The sequence below is a fragment of the Marmota flaviventris genome, chromosome 9, assembly GCF_047511675.1.
Source record: "Marmota flaviventris isolate mMarFla1 chromosome 9, mMarFla1.hap1, whole genome shotgun sequence".
NCBI classification, from domain to species: domain Eukaryota; kingdom Metazoa; phylum Chordata; class Mammalia; order Rodentia; family Sciuridae; genus Marmota; species Marmota flaviventris.
This window is the reverse complement of record NC_092506.1, coordinates 108440778-108467542: the sequence shown is the minus strand read 5'-3', so window position 1 is coordinate 108467542 and position 26765 is coordinate 108440778. Positions and strand designations below refer to the sequence as shown.

Genomic DNA, 26765 nt, shown 5'->3' with positions numbered 1-26765 from the left:
GTAAGATCAACCTTTTAGGTCAGGTAATTATAGGACATTCATATTATATAATGTACTAAGGATATTAATTAAATTGTGTTCCTGTTTGGTATTAAAATTTTTGGTCTCTTAATCCACCCTTTATTTCACCTTGTAAGTGTTTCATTTTTGCTTTGTATTCATAGGTGTGAAGGAGAATGCCTTCAGTTGTGAAGTGGTAGGTAGACTTTGCTAGCACCTAAATCTCTTTGGACTAAAACTCCAAATTCTCATTTTCATCATTAACTTTATGTTTACACAAAATTTGTTGACAATATGTGCAGTAGTATTGTGTCTGTCATAATCAGCCTGCACATTCATGTCTTCATGTTCTCTGTGAAAACCCAGAACAGCCTTCCAGCAAGATGGGAAATCACAGCTTGCTGAATGAGTTCATCCTCCTGGGAATCCCTCAGTCAGAGGGACTGGAGACTGTGCTCTTGGTCATCTTCTCTTCCATCTACCTCTTCACCCTGCTTGGGAATTTACTCATCTTTACAGCAATCATTTCATCCTCCACTCTTCACACCCCCATGTATTTCTTCTTGGGACTTCTGTCTGTTTTTGACATGTTGTTCCCTTCTGTAACCTGTCCCAAGATGCTCTTTTATCTCTCTGGTCTGAGCCGAGCCATCTCTTACAAGGGCTGTGCTGCACAGCTCTTCTTCTATCACTTGCTGGGCTCTACGGAAGGATGCCTCTATTCTGTGATGGCTTATGATCGCTATGTTGCCATCTGTCACCCACTAAGGTACATGCTCATCATGAAACCTGCAGTCTGTGTCAGCTTGGTCATGGTAGCCTTGTTGGTGGGGTGTCTCCAGGCCACCACACTGACCTCCTTTACCTTTCAGTTAACCTACTGTGGCCCCAATCAGGTGGACCACTTCTTCTGTGACATCCCTGCAGTTTTACCCTTGGCTTGTACTGACAGCTCTCTGGCCCAGAGAGTGGGCTCCATTAATGTTGGCCTCCTGGCTTTAACACTCTTATTCAGTGTTTGTGTCTCCTACACTCACATTGGGATTGCCATTCTGAGAATTCGTTCAGCAGAGGGCAGGCAGAAGGCTTTCTCCACCTGCAGTGCCCACCTCACTGCCATCCTCTGTGCCTACGGACCTGTCATCATCATCTACCTGCAGCGCACACCCAACCCTCTGCTTGGGGCCGTGGTGCAGATACTAAACAACATTGTCTCCCCCATGCTGAACTCCTTGATCTACTCCTTAAGGAACAAAGAAGTGAAAAGGTCCCTGAAAATAGTGTTCCAAATTGCAGTATTTTCTGTTCAAGAATGAATTACAGAGTTTATAATGGATTTTTAAATTTAAGTGTTTCTGAGAAACAACTTCCTATGGTCTTCTAAAAAATAAGCACATAATTAGAGCTATTTCTCTGTAAACCATGTATTTTATTGACCTAAGAAAATTTTTTTATCCTGCTGTGTTCTTTTAGTTGGTAGGATCTCATAATTAACTCTAATATTATTCTTCATGCCTCAATATTGTGTAAGGAGTCTGAGAGGCAAAGCAGAGAGGTACAGACATATTTCTTATCCCTATAATGGGCACTCAATTTTGCCTCATTGAATATTCAAGTAGGGATAGTCTCAGAAATATTCTCTCATAGCCTTTCTTTGTGCTAATTGAACCATACTATTTTACTCTTGCTATACTTACAATGTAATTTGTCTCCTTTTTCAATTAGCAAACATTTCATTATCTCTATTTTGCAAAGAAAAATATTACGTAACATTGACAGAATCTGACCTGTGTCCTAGGCACTGTGATAAAATTTTCCTATCACTTTATTTTGTTTTCACATCACCAACATAAAGCAGACTATATTTTCTTGAAAAGACTTGAAGATTCAAGATAAACATACCCAATATAGGGCATTAATCAGAAAATCAGACCTCACACTCATACCCAGTTGACACCCAAGCCTCTGTATGGCTGTCCTGAATGAGCTGTTTACCAGTTTAAACTCCTCATTACCTGTTGAAAGTGCTCACATTAAAAATAAGTTACTCAGTGATTGATTGGTAAAGTAAGCACTGACATAGGTCACCTTTATATACTGGATAAGGTCTTTACTCCTTTTATTCTGTCCAACCCATTGTCAGAGAGCAGTAAGTATCTTGCCTTCTCTGACACATGCAATTATGGGAAATCCAGGCCTCAGCCCAAGCCCTCGATGGTGTCATGGTTTACTTCTGCACCACGCTTCCAATATTTTGCATTACTTTTGCAGTGAAAAGCCATGGGAAGGCCTTCCCAGCCAGTGTGAGGCCTAAGTAAGTATTTGTTCAGGTGAAGTGCTCATTTGTTCTCCCACAAAGTTACATTTTCTAACCTGGTTTCAAATAAGGCTGAATTTGAAAATTAAATCTCAATTTTATCAGAATTCAAGGCTAAAGAGAGGAAACTATTTTCTGAGGATTATACTGATATTCCAGCTCTTCATTATTCATGACATTTTAGACATTTTTATTTTTTATATTCCATTTACTCTCTAAGTTCCCATCCTAATTTAAACCATTAAACCAAAAAAAGTTAATAAATTGAAAATCTCAAACAAAACCTACAGCTTCTCTTGTCAAAAATATGAATGAGGCAAAGAGGATAAAATACAGTGCACTCAAGCATTAGCATTATTTATTTATAAACAAATAATGTGAAAAGCAGTAAGAGGATTCCAGAACCCCTCCTGACTTGATTGGCAAAAATCCATGATCACAGTGAGGCTTTTCCCCACACTTTGGGGATGTCTGTTCTAGGGGAAGTGCTGGATCCAAACTATTCCAGTATGAGTTTGCTGTTCTAATGGTGAATATTGGTGGAAGAATCCACCTGCCTTGACACGTGGCAAAGTCTGGATAGTGTTGATGGACAGGTTCAGACCACAAGCATGTTTGCTTCTTTAAGAGATTTCTTTTCTAGACAATGAATATGTCCATAAGAATGTTTCGGGGTTTTTTTTCAGTGTTGTATCCAAAGTACATAGTCCAATGATGACCTAATAAGTTTCCAATGTAGGTTTATTGAAAAAAATGTGTGGATGGATAACACTTAAACATTCAAATGATAATAGGAAAGAATACTTATTTTCAATTAAATAGAAATATCAGTTAAATTATTAGGATACAGAATACCAGCATTGGCCAATCCTATCATCTATCCACCTTTACATAAGATTGAGGAAAAATGAAAGTCAAACTGAAGGGCCACTCTTTTTGTCCCTCCTGAATCAATGCTGCATTGACATTCATTGAGAAAAGCAATTTGTTTAGAACACCTTAAATTTTTCCTATATTTAAAAGTGTTAGGTAGTAGCTAGCAATGAGCAGTGAAATGAATGGCAAGGTCACAAGCATTCTTTAAATTATTTTAGTCTTCTTTAAACTACATTCAAAGTAGATGAGAGAGAAAAAGGTGGCAGTTAATTTGTAGAAAAGAAACCGAATCTAAGGAGTTAATTGGAAAATACGTCAAAAAGTGATTAATGGGACTAACTCTTGACAGAGTCCGCTAAGGTTGGTGTAAAGCTAGGAATTATAGCTATAGATCTCTCCACTTGTCTGGAAGGAAGTGTGAAGGTGCACTGAGGTAACTTCTAACTTCAGTGCCAGCTTTAACATGGGATTGACTTGTAGATGAAGCCCTCCCATCCCCAATATGATGGCCACCATGACAGTTCTGGAGAGGATCAACAAAGGTTGAAAATTCCACCACCCAACATGAAGGAGAAATTAAACACCTGATGATGAAGATTGCTGAAGGAGAACCCCAGTTCTGATAAACACCAAACAGTAATAAATTTGGAGACAGCATTGTCTCCCTTGCCCTTCTCTGCTGTGAGAAGGCCCACTCTCTCTCTTTCTTGAGAATGCTTTCTGATTAATCCTCTGCTTAATCTTTCTGCTGTGTTTTTTTTTTTTTTTTTTTTTTTTTTTTTTAACTTTTGTCTCACTTTCACTTATGATGAAGTTCTCTTACATGGCTTTTGGTCTGACCTAAAATGTTCTTCCATAGGAACACAGAATTCAGATTTGGAGTTTCAACTCCCTGCTTTCCTGTGACAAAAAAAAAAAAAATTAACACAAGTTTGTATTAAAACACTCAGTCAAGGGAGATCATTAGAGTAGAAGCAGGGGACAAAGAGAAAGGGAGGAGAAAAAGAGGAAGAATTGGGAAATGAAGTTGACCAAATTATGTCATGTATATGCATGTATGAATATATCACAATATATTAGAATTCTATACATAACTATAATGCACCAATTTTAAAAATAAATAGAAGAAAGACAAATAGAGTAGAGGACTGGGAGTAGAAGGGGAAGAGGGAGCATAGGGGGTTGTAATAAAGTAAAATGTGTTATATGCATTTATGAATACGTCAAAATGAATCCCACTATATGTGTAACTATAATGCACTAATAAATATTAAAAATTAAAAAAAATCACTCAGACACATATGCACATACCATTACTTAACATTCTCCCCAACACTAATACCAATGACAAAAACATTTTATAGAAAAATAAACAAAGGCCAACATATTTATAGCAGACAGAAGCTGTAAAAGTATTGTGAATACTTACAATCATTTTTATGTCCATATAAATTGCCCGTGTACAAATGGATGATGGAGACAATGTCTACCTAAATATTAAAATATATAATCTTATTTGTGGTGATTTTCATAACTTTTTTTCTGTGTTACTTTGATTATCTGGCAATGAGTTTGTGATTTTTTCTTTTGAAAGTTATTTTTTAAAAAATATTTATTTTTTAGTTATAGGTGGACACAAAGTCTTTATTTTACTTTATGTGGTGCTGAGGATCAAACCCAGTGCATCACTCATGCTAGGCGAGCATTCTTCCTCTACAGCCACAACCCCAGCCCGAAAGCTATTTTTAAAAGACAAGAATGGATACTTTGGGCTGGGATTAAATGAGGCTGATTAACTGAGCTAAAAAGTTGAAGTGGAAAAAAATTCCAGAGTAATTACTCAGTGGAAAGAAACAGAGAGGGACTGATAACCTTCATGGTGTAGTAGTTGTTTTGTTGTTTCTACATTTTATTGAAACTCCTTTGCAATAAAATCTTCTAATTCCACAGAGTGGGGTTCTGTTGTTCTCATTGTCACTTGTTGCTATCCTCTGTTGGTTCTTACCGTCTAGGTGTTCCCAGATGGGATTGTGGGGCCCAGACAGGTAATGAGATTTGAAGCCTGGTTCACAGTGTACTTTCAGACATAGAAACTTAGAAACACAAATTTGAAGGTTTGTTCTGATTAGTCTAAAGCAAAGCCTCAATCCACATGTGATGACAATAGTATTTTTTTTTTCCTATTCACAATCTTTTCTCCTATTTTCCTGACCAAGTATCCCAAAATTCTGTAGTCCATTGATCTTACTTGTGTCATGGTATACACTTGCTCCTCCAAATCACTCTGCCCGCTGTAGCTAAAATTAACCCCTTATATTCTCTTTGAATAATCTAAAACACAATGCTGCTTTAAAAAGTACTACATTTTGCTAAAACTCTTCCTGCAGAGATCATGACTTTAAAGTGGCCAAGGAGGCCCTGAGAAATCTTTCCTTTTCTGTCTCTCAAATTTAATCTCACTCAGGGATCTTTTACTCTCTTTCCTCTTCCAGCACAGTCTTTGTGCAGGCCACTGCACTCCTTCGACTGTTCTCCCCTGCCCTGCAGGCTGATGCCCTTTTCATATCTCAGCTAGGACAGAGTTTTCTCTTAGAAAACCTAGCCATGCAGACACTGTGGGCATGTACAGCTGCTGACAGGAGACCAGTGAGCTGGGATACAAGTCCCTCCTGTTACAACTTCTCCTTCCACTGACTTTTCTTCCTAGCACAGACCACACTAAGTAGTGAGTGTTCATATATGATGATTTGATTAGTGCCTTCCTCTTCCTACTGCACCACATTCTCTTTTGTGGGAGACACCATGGTTAATTCCACTTCTCCAGAACATTGAAGTTTGGCACACATGGGCTGCTGCTGATCTATTTTTTTAAGTGAATAAATGACATTCCTGGGTCCTCTAATGAATTCACATGACTTTTTCTCTGGCTCTCAACCACTTTACTTCAGGCACCTACATTTTTTAGCAGGGGCAGTACTAGGGATTGAACTCAGGGGCACTCAACCATTTAGCCACATCCCCCGACCTACTTTGTATTTTATTTAGAGACAGGGTCTCACTGAGTTGATGAGCACCTCGCCATTGCTGTGGTTGGGCAATCCTTCTGTCTTAGCCTCCTCAGCAGCTGGGATTACAGGCGTGCACCACCATGTCTAGCTTCAGGCACCTTCTTGACCACCATTACAATTAGTTATAACTTAATCTTCCCTCCATTTTGTCTTCCTGCCATTCTTCAGGGAGCTCATGTGCTGCCCCATTCCTACACCCTTCCTGGAAACCTTTACAGAGAAAACAAATAAAATTTTTTAGGATTCTCACACAGAGAGTCAGGTCAACAAAACTTTCTGCAGGAAGCAGGCTTTATTTGTGCCGGCACTGGCCCAGCAGATTCATATCCAAAGGCTGAACCCCAAGTGCAGTAGGACACTGCCTTATAGACCCTCTGTTAGTGCCCCTTTAACACATTAGCCTACTTGTCTCCCCTAAATGGTAACAATAATTCTGATTGGGTTTTCTGTACTATAGAGTTACAAAAGAGTTATGACAGAGTTGCACATGCACACATCAACACTGACTATGCCTTTGTTCAGGGAGAGCACTTTTTTTCTGGGAGGGCTCTTACTACAAAACAAACCCAGGGTCTTAACAATACTGTCAATTCATATGCCTTCATCCATGTGTTTGCCAACAATTCTACTCTTTTCTCTAGTGGATTCCTCCTATCTCCAGTGAGATGGCCACAAACATGGAATTGGGGACTATGACTTCTACTCACCTGCTAGGTTATAAGTCACAAAGAATGAAAACAGGAAGCACCCATAAATGTAAGATAAAAAGATTAACAGTTTATCCATATTCTCCATCAAAAGTTTGTTTGGGAGTTGATCTGAAAAGGTGGCATAAACTGAGTCCAAGTGAGGATACTTCTTTGTTGGCTGAAGAGGATATACCAGATCTATAGCATGGGACTTGCCTATGTTGTCCATGGCATTCCAGGGGGCAATTGATACAAGGGGAGAGAGGAAGAATGACTTGCTTCCCACATTAGTGCTCTGTGGTTTCCTCTATCCCACATTGAGTTCAAGTGCACCATTCTATCTTATTCTCAAGATTTGAAAATTTTTTTATTTCCCTGAATCTCACAACCCTCTCCAAATAAATGATTCTTAAATTTTGTCTTAGTTTTGTTTCAGAGTTTATGTATAATCTAGTCATTGTTTCTTATTGATTTTTTAATTTTGTCTGAATGTTCAAGGCCAGCCACTTTTTCTTTCAGCTCTGAGGTTCTGTATTCAGTATGGTATACTCTGTTAGCAAGACTTTCAACTGATCATTTTATTTATGTTTTTCTATTTCTAAGATTTCTGTTTTCTTCTTTTTTTAATGTTTCTATTAACTCATTGAATTTCTCCTTTGCACTTTCATCCTTATTCATTCAGTTTTTGTTTGTTTGCTTTTATTTCTTTTTTTTTATTGGTTGTTCAAAACATTACAAAGCTCTTGACATATCATATTTCATACATTTGATTCAGGTGGGTTTTGAACTCCCAATTTTACCCCAAATACAGATTGCAGAATCACGTCTACAACAGTTACTAATAGGGCATTATGTAAAAATGTTTGTTTGCTTTTTGTGTGTTCTTTTTTATTCTTTATCTGGTATTTAATCTACTTCTAGATTTTGGAGTCAGTTGTTGGTACACTATAAAATTTAGGAGACATCATTATGTTAACTTATTTTTTAATTTTTATATTATCCTTGTTTGTTGTGTTTTATGCATCTGTTGGGAAAGATTTTTTCCTGCTCTTATGTGTGAGCCTTTTTAGGGTACAGTCCTTTCTTGCCAAAGTGTTTTAGAGTGATCAAGATTGACAGTTCTCATAGGTGTGGTGTTCATAGACTTTGTGTTAATTCATTATTTTTTTCTGTAGCAGTCAATGTCCATGAGTGGAAACTGAGTATCCCTTGGCAATTTGGTGGGGGTTCTCTTTTCTTCTCTTTAAATATAAGGTCCTGGTCTGGGGATATAGATCATTGAAGAAGTGCTTGCCACGCATGAATGAGGTGGAAGCAACACCAACTCTGGATGATGATGATGATAGAAATAATAATAATAACAACATCAACTGGTTATCTACATAGTTTACTATTTCATCTTATTTTATTATTATATGTGCACATGGTTTAACTGATGACAACAGGTAATGCAAAACATGAAGCGTGTTCTGGAAACTTACATTTATGGCAATTCTATTGCTGGTGCTCAACTTGGATCTTAATCAACCATGGGAAAGAAAAAATTAAATACTTTAGAACCCTCCTTACAAATACAGGTCTGAATTTTGCCTTTAAATTAATGTGTTTACGACTGCTAACATCTTATTTCATTCATAAATTATCTTAGAAATAGAAGAAATGAGGTCTTTCCCTAAGAAAAAGAGGTTTCTGCACATATTATAGTAAGTAGAGGTAACAAAAAGGCAGAGGAAAATATTCTGAAAACAAATTTTACTGTGTATTTCAACTGGGCCAAATGACTAAACCATTTCAAAGACATTTGACCTTTCTGAAGTCATTCATTCCACTGGTTACCTACTTTTGTCCAGGCATAATTAGTACATTAATGCTAATTCTACAAAGGCATTGAAATCATTAATTCTACAAAGACAAGTTAGACAGGGTCTTTGACCATGGAGTTCACCCATCAAAGGAATAATTAGACACACATGAATACATTCATAACAAAATTTGGTAATAACAATAGCAGACACTTATATACTGATTCTATGCCAGACATAAGTTGGAACACTTTTATCTATTAACTCATGCAATTTTCCTAGCCTAGTAGATGGTAGGTGTTTATATTATCCTTATTTTATATATGAGTAAACTGAGATATGGAAAGGCTACGTAACTTCTTAAATATTACATAGTAGGAAAATGCAAAATCAGGATCTCAGATGAGAGAGTTCCACTTCAAGGAATTTTCCTTAATCATTTCACTATAAAATCCATAACTGTGACATTAGTACAGATGCCATAACAGCACAGAGCAGTGAGTCATTTGTTCTGCTTAGAGAGCACTGGCAAGGTTTTGCAGAAAAAGTCATGTATGAGAATCATGCCTTTAATAACAAGCAAAATTTTTAATGAAACAGAAGAAATGAAAGGATGCACAAATGCAGGCAAAGATGTGAGAAGGAGTACTTATACAAAACCACCTGCATCTGGTCATCAATAACTGGAAGACAGGAGGTATTGGTGGAAGGAGCCCTAAACAGAAAAGTTGAATTTCACAAGTAAATGACTCTATGTAAAGCTAAGAAAGATTAACCACAAAGTGTTAAAACAGAGAAACAGCAGGTGAAATTAGTTCACAGTGATAATGTCAGACCAGGCATGACACTTGCATTTGTTGAAAATATTGAGCTAGCACTGCCTTCACATTTTATATCTACTGAGCTTCATATCTGAGCCTAGGCTGATTGTCTTCAAGAGCTTCCCCTGACCTATTTACCTTCTGGATTATTTCTCTCCAATTTATTGGGTTCATTCAGCAAACATAAGATAAAGCTGGAACAAAATCAATGTCTGGTTTATTTGTTCTAATTCATTCTACTACATCACTATTCTTTCTCTCCGAATTGGAAATTTGCTCTATTTTGTTTTATGTTGCCATATTAACTGATGATTCTCAAAGTTATTTTCTTTTCTAAGGTTATACTATAGATGTACAGGACCATAGTCATGCTAATCTACATAGAAAAAGGAAAGTTATGGGGGAAATATATAAGTTTTGGAAACAGAGAGAATCTTTCATAAAAGGTTTCTGAATCCAAGTTAAGTATAGACATAAAATAATCACATCCTGAAAGAACAGATTAAGGAAAACCTCATACTCAACAGGATGTGACTGATGATCATGCACGCAAACCACATGACCCCAGGATTTATGAGAAGTAAAACCCTGAAAATATCAATGACCTCTGATCACACACAAATGAATATCAGCACTGAACTTACTTGAACTACCAGATTTATGTAGCAATAACTTATTTCCTGCCTCATGCTAATCTTAGTAGATCATTCTTTGAACCATCTTCCAAGATGCAAATATAGATGCATAGGTAGGGGTTTTACTCTTGATCAGACTCCATGATACAAGCTTTTGTAAGTTGTCCTTCACTTCTTTGCTCAAAAGTTCTTGTCTTTGCCTGATTTGTCCTCCAAAATGCCTGTGTATGACTCTTTAACCATTCTCTCAAGGGTATTGTTTTCTGGTCTTATTTAAAGAAGACTAAAAAATTAAGTTGGGATGAGGTATGTACACTGCCAATTAATAGGGCAAAAAAAGCATACTTAGAGACTATTACAAACTATATACTGTGCTCACTTCCCCAATTTTGGTTTTCTAAATGACACTTTTTACCCTGAATAAAAATTATCTGACCTACAGTTACCCATTATCCTGATTTACTGATATCTGCATTACTTTCAGGCTTAGGCTTTTTAAAAATAGTATTCACTTATTTATGCTGACCAGGTGATAATTATTATTAGAATTTCTCCCCTACATCTTTCAGTATTTGTCTAAGTTTACACATACATTTACATTCTATTCAAGTCCATTTTCCAATCACACTATGCCACTTAATACGTAGTGGAATCACTTTATAATAGTACAATAATCTTAATTGTTTTATTGCTTATACTCTTTTTCATTATAATTAATTATAAATGACAGCATAATGCATTTTGGTTCATTGTACACAAATGAAGCACAGATTTTCATTTCTCTCGTAGTATACAATATAGAGTTGTATCATATGTGCAGTCATTCATGTATCTACAGTAATGATGTTCATCTCATTCCACCGTCTTTCCTACCTTCATGTCTCCTCTTCTCTCCTCCCTCCTCTTTGCCCAATGAAAGTTCCTCCATTCTTCCCATGACCCCTCATTATGGGTCAGCATCCACTTATCAGGGAGAACATTTGGCTTTTTTTTTTTTAGGATTGGCTTATTTAGCATGATATTCTCCAACTCCATTCATTTACCTTCTAATGTCATAATTTTATTCTCTTTTAAGGCTGAGTAATATTCCATTATGTATATATGCCAGTTTCTTCATCTATTCATCTATTGAAGGGCATCTAGGTTGGTTGGTTCCACAGTTTAGCTATTGTGAATTGAGCTGCTATGAATATTGATATGGCTGTGTCACTATAGTATGGTGATATTAATTAAGTCCTTTGGATATATACTGAGGAGAGGGATATCTGGGTCAAATGATGGTTCCATTCCAAGTTTTTTAAGGAATCTCCATACTGCTTTCCAGATTGGTTGTACCAATTTGCATTCCACCAATAATGAAATTGCAACAAATCTTTCCCCCACATCCTTGCCAACACTTATTGTTGCTTGTATTCTTGATAATTGCCATTCTGACTGGAGTGTGATGAAATCTTAGAGTTGTTTTGATTTGCATTTCTCTAGTTACTAGTGAATTTGAACTTTTTAAAATATATTTGTTGATAGATTGTATCTCTTTTTCTGTGAAGTGCCTGTTCATTTCCTTAGCCCATTTATTGATTGGGTTATTTATTCTTTTGGTGTTGAATTTTTTTAGTTCTTTATATATCCTGAAGATTAATGCTCTATCTGATGTGTGTGTAGTAAAGATGTTCTCCAACTCTGTGGGCTCTCTCTTCACATTGCTGATTGTTTCTTTTGCTAAGAAGAATGTTTTTAGTTTGAATTCATCCCAATTATTAATTCTTGATTTTATTTCTTGCACTTTAGGAGTCTTGCTAAGAAAGTCAGCACCCAATCCCACATGATGATTTGGTCCTACTTTCTCTTCTATTAGGCGTAGGGTCTCTGGCCTAATTTGTCAGTCCTTGATCCACTTTGAGTTGAATTTTGTGCAAGGTGAGAGAAAGTGGTTTAATTTCAATTTGCAGCATATGGATTTCCAGTTTTCCCAGAACCATTTGTTGAAGAGGTTATCTTTTCACCATTGTATGTTTTTGGTACCTTTGTCAAGTATGAGATAACTGTATTTATGTGGGTTTGTATCTGTGTTTTCTATTCTGTACCATTGGTCTACATGTCTATTTTGATGCCAATACCAGGGCATTTTTTGTTACTATAGCTCTATAGTATATAGTTTAAGGTCTGGTATTGTGATGCCTCCTCTTCACACTTCTTACTAAGGATTGCTTTGTCTATTCTGGGTCTGCTATTTTTCCAAATGAATTTCATGATTTTTTTTTCTATTTCTACAAGGAATGACATTAGAATTTTAATTGGAATCACATTGAACTATATAAGGCTTTTGGTAGTATGACCATTTTGACAATATTAATTTTGCCTATTCAAGAACATGGGATATCTTTCCATCTCAATTTCTTTCTTTAGTGTTCTGTAATTTTCATTGTATAGGTCTTTCATCTATTTAGTTAAATTGATCCCTGGAAAAGATGATTAACTTCTGACCCCTAAAAATAACAGTTGGCTCTGGAGAAAGCATATTGATGCATTCTCCAGGAGGCAAATTCTAGCTCAGAGAGATATTCTCTACTGCAGACTGTAGAGAGTGCTTCAGGGACTTAAGAGCCTGATGAACCAAATAGAAAAAAATGATTATAAATATATAAGGACAAGAAGAATATCTACAATTAATAGAATGTTTGTTATATATCAGATGCTATGTGACACATGTATGTTATGCCCTATCCTGGAATATGGAAAACATTTCTCTTGCTTTACACAAAAGGAAGCTAAGGCTGAGATGTTTAACCACATAAATGTGAATAAAGAAAGTTGTCTGAAATAGAGACCATTAAGGAAGGAAATTAGAAAAGAGATGACACCAACTGTAAAGGGGAGCTTAGAAATGGAACTAGAGACTTCTCCTTTCATCTACTGATAACAGAATATCAGTTTGCCATTGCTCCTATCCACTAGACATATGGCTTATTTCTTCTCAGTTGCCTAATGTCTTTTTCGTGGATAGCAGGTAATAGTACTGAAAGAGAACCTGCAACACACTCCTAGAGTATTAAACAAGGCATACAAACTTCTTAGTTTCTTACTATATCCTCTTAAATACTACAAATACAACAAGGATTATTCAGGATCTCATCTCTGGGATTCCAGTTCCAGGTGCCAGCTGCAATTCTTCAGATACTACAGTGGACATGATTTCTATTAAGCCCAAAGCAATCTAACTACAGATACACACAAACCTTGAGGGATTGGGAAAATGCATGCTGGAGGTAAGCTGAGCTCCTGCCATTGCAGCAGTGTCACACACCCCATCACATATTTGTCTGGATTGCACACCTCTGTATGTACAGCCTGTACCTCACCTTGAACTATGTCATGTCTTTCCCTGTGATAAATTCTGAAGTGCCCCCACCTGTGCAATGGTTTTTATTAAGATTTTGGAGGCATGTTCTCTAATACTAAATAAGAACCATCTGAAATTGTATAAAGATGAAATTTAGGAATTAATCTGTCCAAGTAAAGTTTCTGTTCCTTACAAGTGGAATTATAAAATTTACACAGAATGGCCAAACATACATAATGAGATAGTGTACTTTCTCAACCAAAAGTGTAATAGCAACTATTTTGCAGATTACCTATTTTGAGAGCCATTGTGAACAACTGAAATTAATGATATAAATTAATAATCACAACTCTTCTCCGAGGAAGGATTCTTTTTAATTTTGCATACAAGGAAGTTGGACCTACGGAATTTAAGAAATCTGTCCAAGATCACATCCCTACTAAATTGTAGAGATGTTATTGGGGCAGTGGGTGGATGACAAGATTCACTTGGTTTATTATTGAGGATAGAAACCACTGCTAGCACCCACCTGACAATTTTGGCAAGGTCATTCCTAGGGTATAGAAGTATGCCTCTTGATCTTCAACTAGGAAGACCTCATCTTGACCTAGTCCATGTGCACCAAATAGATTCATAACAACAACTTGTTTTCCAAAAATAGAATTGCTTATAAACAGAGAATACCTTAGTAATACTACCATAAGCAATTTTAGAAGGCAGAAAAGAAATGGTTTTCATTATAAATTAATACACTGTAATTTAGTCTTATATATCAAGCTCATTAGATTTGGGCTAGTATAAGTTATAATCTTCAAGACTAATGACATCAATATTATTATTCATGCTTCTAACCTGGGAGAATAAAGACAAACAGCCTAATTGTGGTCATTCTCCCTAAAGACCACAGACTGTCCTATTTTGATCCACCACATTTAAATTTCTCACATGATCTTTAAACTGCAGCCTGTGCAATAAAATGTATATATGAATAGTTTTTAAGGGTTTATGTATAAACCTAAATGAAATGCTTTTATTAATGGCTAAGTATCTGCCTAGAACACACGATAAAGAGTTTCATGTGGATGATTATACAATAATAATTACAATAATAGCAAAAATTTATGTAGTACTTATGTTAAGTCAAATACAATTCCTGATGCTTTGCTTAGATTTATGCTATTAACTCAATAAACCTACCATTAAGAACCATTAGTGTCACCATTTTCAAGAACAGAAACTTTACTTGGACAGGTTAATTCCTAGCTCCAAAGATGTCCAAGCAGAAGAACTAGCATTGAAATTAAGACTTCAGTATATTGTTAGTATTATAGCACTTAAATATAAGCCTTCAAAAAACACTTTATGTGAGTTCTGCTCACTGCAATGCCAGAATGAGTTGTTCCAAGCTAGTAGAGAACTATAGAAGCTATACACTATGTTTTTGATATTTTTTTTAAATCCATGAGGCAATTGAATCAACTGTCTCTAAAGATAGTAAGAAGTTGTGAGTCAAGTCCAGAAAGAGAAGGGAAGCCAAGAACAATGAGCTTGATATCTTGTATCCATTTATCCTTTGAAGGAATTGTAAGGTACACAATGAAAGACTTAAACCTGAGCTCCTTCATGGAGGTAAAAAGAAAAACTGCAAATGGGGCTGTGAAGGGGAAATGTCCTGCATCTGAGGTTTTAGATAAATCCCTGTTGGACTACACTGAGAAGAAGAGGAGAGTGACCATGACTGAAGTTTATTAGAACTTAATTGGATCAAGAATGTCTGCTCCAAGTGTAGTTACCCATCATAAGCAGAATAAAACATCTCAGAGGGAAGACATCAGGAAGAAGCCCCAAGAACATCTGTAACGTTTCATATAAAATCATTGAAAACTAAAAACTAACAAAAAGCCCTCAAATACTCAAACACTATGCAATACTTGTACTTGTGAATAGCATAAGCTTAAAGAAGAAAATCATCATAATTAAGAAATATTGTTAGGTAGATAGATGCATGCCAACTAAGTCCAAATTTAGAATTCAGATATAAATATGCTTAAATTTATGACTCTAAAAATGCATGTAAGGAATAAAAATTAGACTAAAAATAAGCATCCTAAGCATCTATCTCATTTGGGTAGAAAAAGGATAGCTAATAAATCCAAGGACTTTAATAAAGAAGATGATATGATAGGAGAGATGTTAATGGAATTTTTTTAAAAAAAAGTATACAACAGAGGATGAAAAATTTAAAAGAGAATTTTTTAATATTGATTAAAATTGATAAATTTCTAGGTCAAAGAAAGAAATAGAGAAGACACAAAGAAACAACATCAAGACTAAAACTATAAAATCTCTAAATATTCTAAAATATTTAATTACATTATGTAATTTCTTCAAGAATTTAATGAAAATAAATTTCAGAATTTCATGAATAACTCAAATTTCTATAAAATAAAATAAATAAAAATATGCATATCTAAAAAACAGAAAATTATTCCCAAATTTTTGGGTCCACTGATTTCTCTATTTTTCTCTTTGTGGTAACCAGTTTTGTACATGCCATAGTTTGTAGCAGACATTTATTCTAAGGCTGTATGTTGATCACTACTATTGTTGCTGTTGTCTATTCCCTTTTTTCACTGAAATTATCTGGGAAGCAACTTGTACACTAAAAATCCACAGGGTAGAAACTATGTGACTGATCTATACTCACAAATGCAACAAAGTAACAGAGAAACTTCTTCTACACACAAGCTAACCTCACTCAAGCTACAATTCTTTAGAACATAGAATATGTTAGGCAAAAATTTCAAACCAATGAATAGGCCCCAAGTAGAAATGCCTAGAGGACATTCACTCATATACCTGGACATCTACTCCCACAACAATAACAGAGAAAGATTCCATAATGATAGCTCAAGAACAGCCAGTGTTATAGCAGCTCTACAAGAGTCAATTAAATCAGCAGTTCTTCAGTGAAAAACTGAAATTAGAGATATCAGGCAGCAAGACTTCTCCCCAAAGTTATAGTCCTCAATAAAGGGGAAAAAAAGATGTGGAAAGGAAAGAAATTTCAGAGAAAAACTTTAAGAAATTGATCATTAAAATGATTTAAGAGCTAAAAACAAGAATTGAGAAATTAGAGGGCAAATAAAGGAGATGAAGAAACTAATCAATAAAGACAGAAATTCTGAAAATAAACCAATCAAAATACCTGGAAATGAAAGATATCATAAATCAAATAAAGAATTCAATTGACTAGATTACGTAGAAAAGAAAACCAGGCCTAGAAAACAGAATATTTTAGCTGGAATATTCAGCAGACAGTAAAGAGAAAAAAGAAAAAAGACCATGATCAGAATATGCAAGAACTCAAGAGAACATTAAGAAACCAAACTTCAGAGTCATCATGATAAAGAGGACATAGAAATACATCCTAATGACATTAAGAAGCTTTTCAGTGAAATCATAGCAGATAATTTTCCAAATATTAGATATGAGTTGCATAGCCACATGCAAGATAGTATGGAGAACACCAAATAGACAAGATGGAAACAAAACAACTTTCCAGTACATATCATAACCAAAATTACTAACATGGAGAATATGACTAGAGTATTAAAAGCTGTATGAGAAATACACAAGATCACATTTTGAGATCCATTTAGACTCAATTAAAACTTGTTATTTCAAACTCAGAGTCAGGAAGGCTTGAAATGAGATAAGCCAAGCTCCATAATAAAACAATTGCTAGCCAAGGTTACTATATTCAGCAAAGTTTTCATTCAACATCAAAGAAGACATAAAAATTTGTCATATAAGAATAAACTAAAATAATTCATGACAACTAAACCTACATTACAGATAATATGTAAAGATACACTATACAAACAAGAACTCAAAAATAAACTCCTGAGCTCTCTAATAGATGAAGTTCCCCCAAAGGCAATTAAGCAAATGAAAAATAAGAAATTATATTTATGGAATAAACCAAAATGAATGGAAGTCATAAATATCTCTCCATAAAAACTGTGAATAAAAATGGTTTCAACTCTCCAATTCAAAGACTGGAAGACTGTATTAAAAAGCAATATTCTAACCATGGGTGGTTTGCAAGATACTCATCTTGAAGACAAAGATATCCACTGAGTGAAAGTAAAAGAATGGAAAAAGATATCCCAAACATATGGAAAATAAACAGATGTGGCTTATTCTCTTTTCTAACAAAGCATAATTCAAGAAAAATTAATCAGAAGTGACAAAGAACACCACTACAAATTGTTATAGGAAACGTTCAACAAGAAGATATAATGATAGTAAATATTTATGCCACAAATATCAGTATCCCTAATTACATAAAGCAAGCACTACTTTAAGTCCCAGACAGACCCAAATACAATAAAAATTGATGATTTCAACACAACCTTCTCAACAAGAGACAAAAATCAGAAATAAAATGAACATAACACTTTTGGCTTAAACAATGCTACAAATCAAATGGACCTCACAGATATCTATAGAATATTTAACATAAACTACAATACTGGCATGTTTGGACATATTGCACAAGTTCTGCTGAATCACAGGTCCTGAATTTGGTGGCTCTCTCACATATGTCCTGCCAATGGTGACTTTGAGTGTTGGTCTTCTTACTCCTACTGCTCTGCATATTCATTTCATTCATATCTATAAATCCAAATAATCCTACTTTCAGAACATAATCTGAACACTATTTCTTTATAAAAGCCTTCCATGATGCTCCAAGCTAAGAGTTGACTTTCTCCTTTGTAATCTTCTTTTCTCTGTAAGAAACCCTCAGTGCATTTTCTTGAAACTGAACATCAGCAGTACTGTTATAAATTCATTTTGATTTTATTATTTTATATAAATAATAGATCTGCAATGCTGTTTAATTCAGTAATCCTCACCAATAGATTGCTTCAGTTGGGAATCTTCTCAGTGTCTGTATTTTGCAAGCTGTGCTCCCCTGCTCCTAGGAGGATGGAGAAACATCTCCAATCTTAACACATGAAATGCATAATTCTCATTGTCTTTAGGCATCATTGCACTGTGTGTATTTGGAGCATCCAGAATAGGAGGGAAAATTTGTATTACTAGCTTCTTGGTAATTTGGAAGAGATAACAATCTCTACAAAAAGTTTATGCACAAAGATGTTTCCTATATATTCCTTAAAAGATTTGAAAAAAATGAAAACAATTAAAATATTGAACAATAATTATACATACCTTAAATAATGGAGATGGAGACATAATGTGTATATTCTAAATTATTAAAAATTATAAATAGTCTATTGGATTTTCTCTTTTATTTCTTTGCTCTACTCTTACTTATGTTGATTGCACACAATCTTGCCTATGTAAGACCAGTTTCATAGAACTCAATCCACTTTATTATTGTATAGACAAACCTTTTATGAATAGTCTGTTACTGGGCAAATTTAGCTGAGGGTTGTAATAATCCAATGAGCTGGCAACACCCTTATGAATAGTAACCAATGCGCTAAAAGGTAAGGTGGCAAAAAGCAGAAGAATAAGGAACATGCTGTGTACCTGAGGGTGGCCAGGTTACCATGGTGATGTGGCTAGTCGTGGTTGGTGTTCCAAACTACAAATATTCGAACCCACTGTTCTACTTATTAATTACATGTGTTTTCTCACTATCATCTACTCCCTCTCCCAAAATGCACCACCTGATTTCAGAGTGAGATGATACCTCTTAAGTGAATCCCAGAAACTGCTCTAGTCTGTCCAGATTTTTGTCCACACTGATTCATATTAACTTCTTAGAATACCATTTCAATACATTGCTCACTAACAGAGCTTCACAGCATTTTGCACAACAAATTATCATACTTCAAAGTATGTTGTACAAATGTCACAGAAAGATAGGGTATATTGTATGAGGACTTTTTAGACACATGCCTATGTGTAGAAATGACTTGAGATTTCCTGAACACATGGTGCCACATATCCAAGTGTGTTTAATAAACATCTCATTTTTCTATATCTATTGAGATAATCATATAGTTCTTATATTTAAGTATATTGATATGATGAACTATATTTATTGATTTCTGTATATTGAACCAACCTTGCATCCCTGGAATGAACCCCACTTGATCATGGTGCACTATCTTTTTGAAATATTTTATATTTGATTTGCCAGAATTTTATTGAGAATTTTTGCATCTATGTTCATTGGAGATATTGGTCTGAAGTTTCTCTTTCTTTGATGTGTCTTTGCCTGTTTTGGAATCAGGATTAGGGTTAGGGTTAGGGTTGCCACTTCTTAATTCTAGACCTATTTCACAGCTATTTATTGGGGTTTTTTTTTGGCGGGAGGGCAATTGCTAACCCCACATTTGCTGTTTTTGTGGTAGTGTTATACACATCATAGCAGTCACTGGGTTTTGCTTTTAATGCTGATGTTGTTTGCCTCTCTTATTTTTGTTGTTTGCTTCTCCCTTCTCTGTGAGGTTCTGGGAAGTTACTGGAACACTATAATTTCACAGGGTAGAGACTCTGCTGCTGAACTAAACCCAGCCAAAAGATAGCACATGTTGCTCCATACACAAATTAACTGTGCTCAAACTGCAGTGACATTTTAATACAAGTATTGTAAGAGACAAAATCTCCAAACTAATGCTCAGTCTCAAAGTAAGAATGATTAGGGAAGTGGGGGATCAGGTTCCAATCATGAACATCAACTATTATAGAAAACAGAAAATAGTAGCTAAAACAATTAGAAACTAGTTGAAATTCTACATTAGAATTAAATCATAATGACAAAGTTTGTGGACACCACACTTACAAGGGGTCTCCATATAGCTCACTCTAGAACATTTTGAAAATAGAAGGCTGTTCTCTAAAGAACCACACATATAAAAATGGAAGAGACATATATCCCAACTTAGGCATAAAACCCAATACAGGAATAAAGAAATCAGAACAGCAAGGTAACAGAACACCTCCTGAAATTCATAATTCACCAGAAACTGACTCAAAATATAATGAAGTGGATGAAATACCAAATACAGAATTCAAGGAATAATTATAAAAATGATCAATGAATTCAAGAGAACACAGAAAAACAATTAAATGGATTAAGAAAGACAGTACAAGATATGAATCAGAAATTAGATAAGGACAGAGATTTTCAAAAGATCCAAACTAAAAACTTGGAAATAAAAGACAAAAAAATTAAATAAAATTTTCAGGGGAAAATATTTCTAGTAATATATAACATGCTGAAGACAGAATTTCAGAACTGGAAGACAAAGTGGCCAAACTTGAACATTCAGACAGTATTAAAAATAGAAAATAAGTAACTATTATGAGAATGCTTAACATACAAAATAAGGATAGGATTTTAAAAGCCCCAGGGGGAAAACCTTAGATCACATTCAGAGGGAAGCCAATCAGAATTACTTCTGATTTCTTAGTATAAACTCTAAAATTCAAAAGGGCTTGAAATAATGTGTTCCAAGTCTGAAATAAAAGAACTGTCAACCATGATTTATTTAACCAGCAAAGCACATCTTCAGAATCAAAGCAGAAATAAAAACTTTCCAAGATAAGCAGAAATTCAAAGAATTTGCAACTTCTAAGCCAACAGTACAGAAAGTACTCAAAGAAATACTATAAATAAGATAAATACAAAGAGAAGGCTGTTCTCTACAGAACCACACATATAAAAGTGGAAGGGACATATATCCCAACTTATGCATAAAACCCAATACAGGAATAAAGAAATAAGAACAGCAAGATAACATAACACCTCCTGAAACCCCAGAGCTCATGTTTGAATCTCATTTGAATAGTAGCTAAAACAATTAGAAACTAGTCAAAATTAAACATTAGAAGTAAATCATAATGAGAAAAATTAATAAAATGCTCTCTGTAACAACACTGAATGTAAAAGATCTCAACTCTCCAATTAAAACACATAGGTTGGCAGAATAGATGTAAAAATAAGACCCAATGATATATTACTTGTATGCGATTCATCTTACAGAAAAAGACAGCCACAGACTGAAAGTGAAGGGATTGAAATTGATATTGCATACAACTGGAACCTGAAAACAAAGCAGAAATAGCTACTCTCATACTCAATGAAGCAGACTTACATTCAAAATTTTTCAGAAGAGAAAATAAGGTCACTTTATACTGATAAAGGGAACAATCCAAAAAGAATATTTAATAATAGTAAAAAAAAAAAAAATATATATATATATATATATATATATATATATATATATATATATATATATCTCCCAAGTGTTGATCTACCTAATTAAATAGACACAACTAAAAATAAAGACTCAGATAGACTCAAGCCAATTATACTGGGTGATATCAACACACCTCTCTAATAGATAGGTCATTCAGACATAAACTCAGCAAAGAGTCTTTAGGCATATAAAATAAAGTTCAAATGGACTTAACAAATATCTATAGAATAGTTTATCTAACCCTAGCCAAACATACTTTCATCTCAGCTCCTTATACACACTTCTCCAAAATAGACCATGTTTTAAGCTACAGAGCAACTCTTAGCAAATACAAAAAAAGTAACTGATATAATTCCTTGCCACTAACCAGCGTATAATAAAATAAAATTAGAAAACAATATCCCAAAAACCTACAGAAACAATATATATACACTTGGAGATTTGAAAATTTATGTTTGTATGGCAAATGGATAATAGAAGAAAACAGTGCAGAAATTTTAAAAATTCTTAGAATCAAACTAGTATAGTGACACCAGAACCTCTGGGACACTATGAAACTGGTTCTAAGAGAAAAGTTTAAATTATGAGTGCCTCCACAAGAAAACCAGAAACATTCCTAATAAGAAACAACATAATGATATATACCCCAAAGGCCTTGAAAGACAAAAACAAACACACTTCAAAACCAGCAATAGGAAGAAAATAATAAAGATCAGAGTCAAAATCAATGAAATAGAAAATAAAGAAAACCAAAGGATCGATGAAATGAAGAGTTATTTCTTTGGAAAAAAAATAAAGCCCCAAATTGAAAAAAATTGAAGATGAAAAAGAAAAATCATGACAAACGTCATAGAAATCCTGAGGATCATTAAGGACTATTTTGTAAACTAAAAAAAGATACATTTAGCGTCTAGGATTGTGGCTCAGTGGTAGAGTGCTTGTCTAGCACATGCAAATCCCTGGGTTCAATCCTCAGCACCACATAAAAATAAATAAATAAAATAAAGGTATTGTGTCCAGCTATAATCGAAAAATAAACATTTTTAAAAAGATACATTTATAGATACATAAGACCTGTCAAACATGAATCAAGAAGACATAAAAACCTAAACAGAACAATAACTACCAATTATATAGAAGTAGCATTAAAAACCTATCCAAAAAGGAAAAAACCCAGAACCAGATAGATTCTCAGCTGAACTCTACCTGTACTTTAAGGAAGAACCTGTGCCAATGTTTCTCAAATTGTTTCATACAATAGAAAGGGATGAAATACTTTGAATTCTCTTCTACAAAGCCAGCATCACCTTCATACACAGAACACAAAAAGCAAAAATCTTTAAAACATATTAGCAAGTTGTATTTAAAAATATTAAGAAGATTATACATCATGACTAAGTTTGTTTTATCCCAGTTTTGCAAGGAAGGATTGACATATGAAAATCAATAAATGTAATCCACTGCGTAAGTGCAATTAAAGATAAAAATTATATAGTAATTTCACTAGATGCAGAGAAAGCCTATGAAAAAACTCACCTATTCATGATGAAAACACTGAAAAATCAGGAATAGAGGGAGCTTGCCTTAATATTATCAAGGATATATATGACAAACCTAAAGCCAAAATCATAGTGATTGTGGGAAATTGGTAAAGACATTCCTGCACCTGCTATTTGACAGGGTCACAGCATGGGGATGCTGCCGTGGGGCCGCACCATCTGAAAATAAGAACCATGGGGAATGTTAAGTGTTTTGTTTATGATAGTCATGATATGGATAGTAGGACATATGTCAATCAATGATAAAAGTATGTCTTGCCCGAAATTGCAGGAAAATTCCCAGAATGAGACTAAGGATACAATTATCTCTCAGGATACAAACAATAGTATTATTCCTCAAGAAATTCATGGGAAAAAAAGATTGCAAATTGAGGTCCCTGAGAAAAGCTTAACAATTTAAACTAAGCCCCCTGTTCTAAAGCCACAACCTGTGCAACATAATTTCCCCTTACTAACAGACCCTCCTTTGCCTTACACAGGAATTTATGATGAAAATGGGAAACACATAGTTAATACTAATGGTAAATGGGTTGAGGTGTAGAGCCTACCCTTTAGTTAAAGAGTACAAAGATGTAAGACTTGGTGTAGTTTGACCAAGGATCAAAGAAACTCTTTAAGAAAGCAGTTAAATAGGTCATATGAAAACAAGAAAATTACCTTGGAAATTAAAAATAAAATAATGTAAAATTTATATAGATATATTTTAGAGAAATTTAAGAGTAGTAGGTTTTTAAGTAATATACTTTCACTATTTTAAGTGTGTTTTATTGGGACTTCAGTTTAGAAGTAAGAAAGCTTACCAATAATCATAAGTATGCTTTAAAGTTAAAGGTTAATGAAATAATTGTAGGTAAGCTTTAAAGTTAAAAGTTAATAATAGGTCCAGAGACATGTAGTCTGGTTGCTTAGCCTAGCACCTAGTAGTGAGGTGAAAATGTAAAGGCTTAATCATAATTGGCAAAGGTTATAGAAAAAATATTATAAACAATGTATTCAACATCTTAGGTAATCGATATATGTTAGAAAAGATTGTAACTCTTGAATATCATGTAAATCAAAAAAGTTTCAGGCTTTGAGGCTATCCATTAACTACCTGAAAAAACACCTATAAAAAAGGTACAAAATTAAAGGCCCCTCTAGGGGCAGCAGATCTTTCTGGAGGCTGCTCCTAACTTGCAACCTGTCATCCCACCTCTTCTTTTACCAATACCACTTCTCTTTCAGGACCCCTAGGTCCCCACTGGAGCTGGACCCCAGCATCAAATCTCAAAGAATTTTTTAAAAATCCATAACAAGACATGGGTTTCTACTCTCATTACTCCTTTTTAAAACAGTTCTTGAACTTCTAGTCAGAGCAATAAGACCAGGGTTGGAAAGTAAAAGGATACAAATAGGAAAAGATATTAAATTAAATATTAAATTTTCTCTAATTACTGATGAAATGATTTTATATCTAAGAGGCCCAATAAGCTCCACCAGAAGACACTCAGAGCTAATAAACAAATTTGCCAAAGTGGCAGATTACAAAATCCATATATAATAATGATTAGCTTTTCTTTTTTCCAAATAAGAATTTATTGTTGCATGCCTTTATGATTAAGAATTCATTCTTCACATTGTATTTTATATAGAAAATTCTGAAAGAAAATGTCAAAAATTTCACACAATAGAAATACAATCCATTTTGGAAGAATTGTGTCTGAACATCCAGTTTTAGTCTGAATTCCAATAGAAGTCCTTAGTCCTGTTTAAATATTTAGAGTGATGAGCATAATCATTAGCTTTTCTGTATACCAATAATAAATATGCTGAGAAAACATATTCCTTCTTGACCCATTTTGAGTTGTCTGCTTTGCAGGGTGATAAGCATCTAGTAGCTAGTAATTGGGCCAAAAACTATACAACTCCTTGAAGTAAACACGGTCAACACTCCAACATACATGTGCAGGCAATGACTTTTTCAGTAGGACCCCTAAAGCCCAGAAAATAATGTCAAGAATTAATAATTGGGATGTCATCAACTTTAAAACCTTCGATACAGCAGAAGAAACAATAAAAAATACAAAGAAAGAACTTAAAGAATGAGAGAAAGTCTGCACTAGCTACTTCTCTTACAGAGGATTACAATCCCAAATACAAAAAAGAATAAAAAATAAATAAATAAATAACCCAATTAATGAGCAAATGAACTAAACAGACAATTTTCAGAAGAACTACAAATGGTTGAGAAATATGAAAAAAAGCTCAAAGTCTTTAGCAAATCAGGACAATGAAAATTGAAACTACACTAGCATTTTATCTTACTCCAGTTATAATGGCATCCATGGAGAATATAAATAATAATAAATACTGGAGAGGATATGGAGAAAAGGGACCACTTTTACACTGTTGATGGGATTATAAATTTGTAAAACCACTGTGAAAATCAGTATGAAAGTTTAATAAAAGACTAAGAATGAAATCACCATATGATCCAGCTATATCTTTCCTTGGTTTTTAAGACTCAAAGTTAGCATATTATAATGATACATGCATACCCATGTTTATAGTAGTCACAATAGCTAAATTATAGAACCAGCCAACCTGTCCATCAATAAATGAACTGATAATAAAAATATGGTATATATATATATATATACAACGGAATGGAGGGTAACACAGTGCAAGCAATATACTAAAAAAAACTACACAATACTCTAAAAATATTTTTCATATGACATCAGTATAAAGTAACTTTTGAAGTTATATTGTATGTTTTTATGCTAAGTCTTTGAAATTATCATATATTTCACATCAGGGCATGTTAAATATTATGTGCATTCAATTAAATACTATGTGCATTTGAATTAACCACATTTCAAAGGTTTAATGATCATGTATGGTTAGTGGATACTACAAAGACAGTGAAATTATATATCTAAAATTTACTTATTAACCTTACACATTTTAAAATTTCAAAGTGTTATTTGTCCTGGCTTTTGTCATCAGTCTATATTTAACAATTTCTTAATGAGTACAGAGGTTTAGTGAGTTATTTTATAATTCTGAATGCAGCATACCTATCAGCATATCTGAATATACCTGACCCCATTAGCAGTAATGAGGTTGCTTGCTTGTTCTAAGAAAGACAGTCCTAGCATTGAGTCTACTTCTGCCACTCATTGACTCAGATCCATTATTATACCTCTGTAAGTTTCAGTTTTGTCATCTGTAAATAGCAACATGAATAGCATGTATTTAATTCATGTGATGAATAAGTAAGAACACAAGTGTTAAGCTCTTAGCACAATGACTGACTCAGAGTATTATCTCACAAAGTTTAACTTTTACATCTAAGATGATGAAAAGGGAATATAATTAAAGTCCATGGGTACTTTCCCCATGTTGTCCATTGACCTTCACATGAACTCCA

At 34.3% G+C, this 26765-nt stretch overlaps 2 protein-coding genes across 3 annotated transcripts in view; both read left to right on the top strand.

The window, feature by feature from the left end:
- LOC114088830 (olfactory receptor 8G50-like) overlaps positions 1–26765 on the top strand; it is a 170479-nt gene that overhangs the window by 111051 nt on the left and 32663 nt on the right. The gene's annotated exons all lie outside the window — the stretch shown is intronic.
- LOC114088962 (olfactory receptor 10N1-like) lies at positions 384–1316 on the top strand. The gene has a single exon (XM_027930727.1). The coding sequence runs from the start codon at positions 384–386 to the stop codon at positions 1314–1316; it is 933 nt and encodes a 310-aa protein (XP_027786528.1).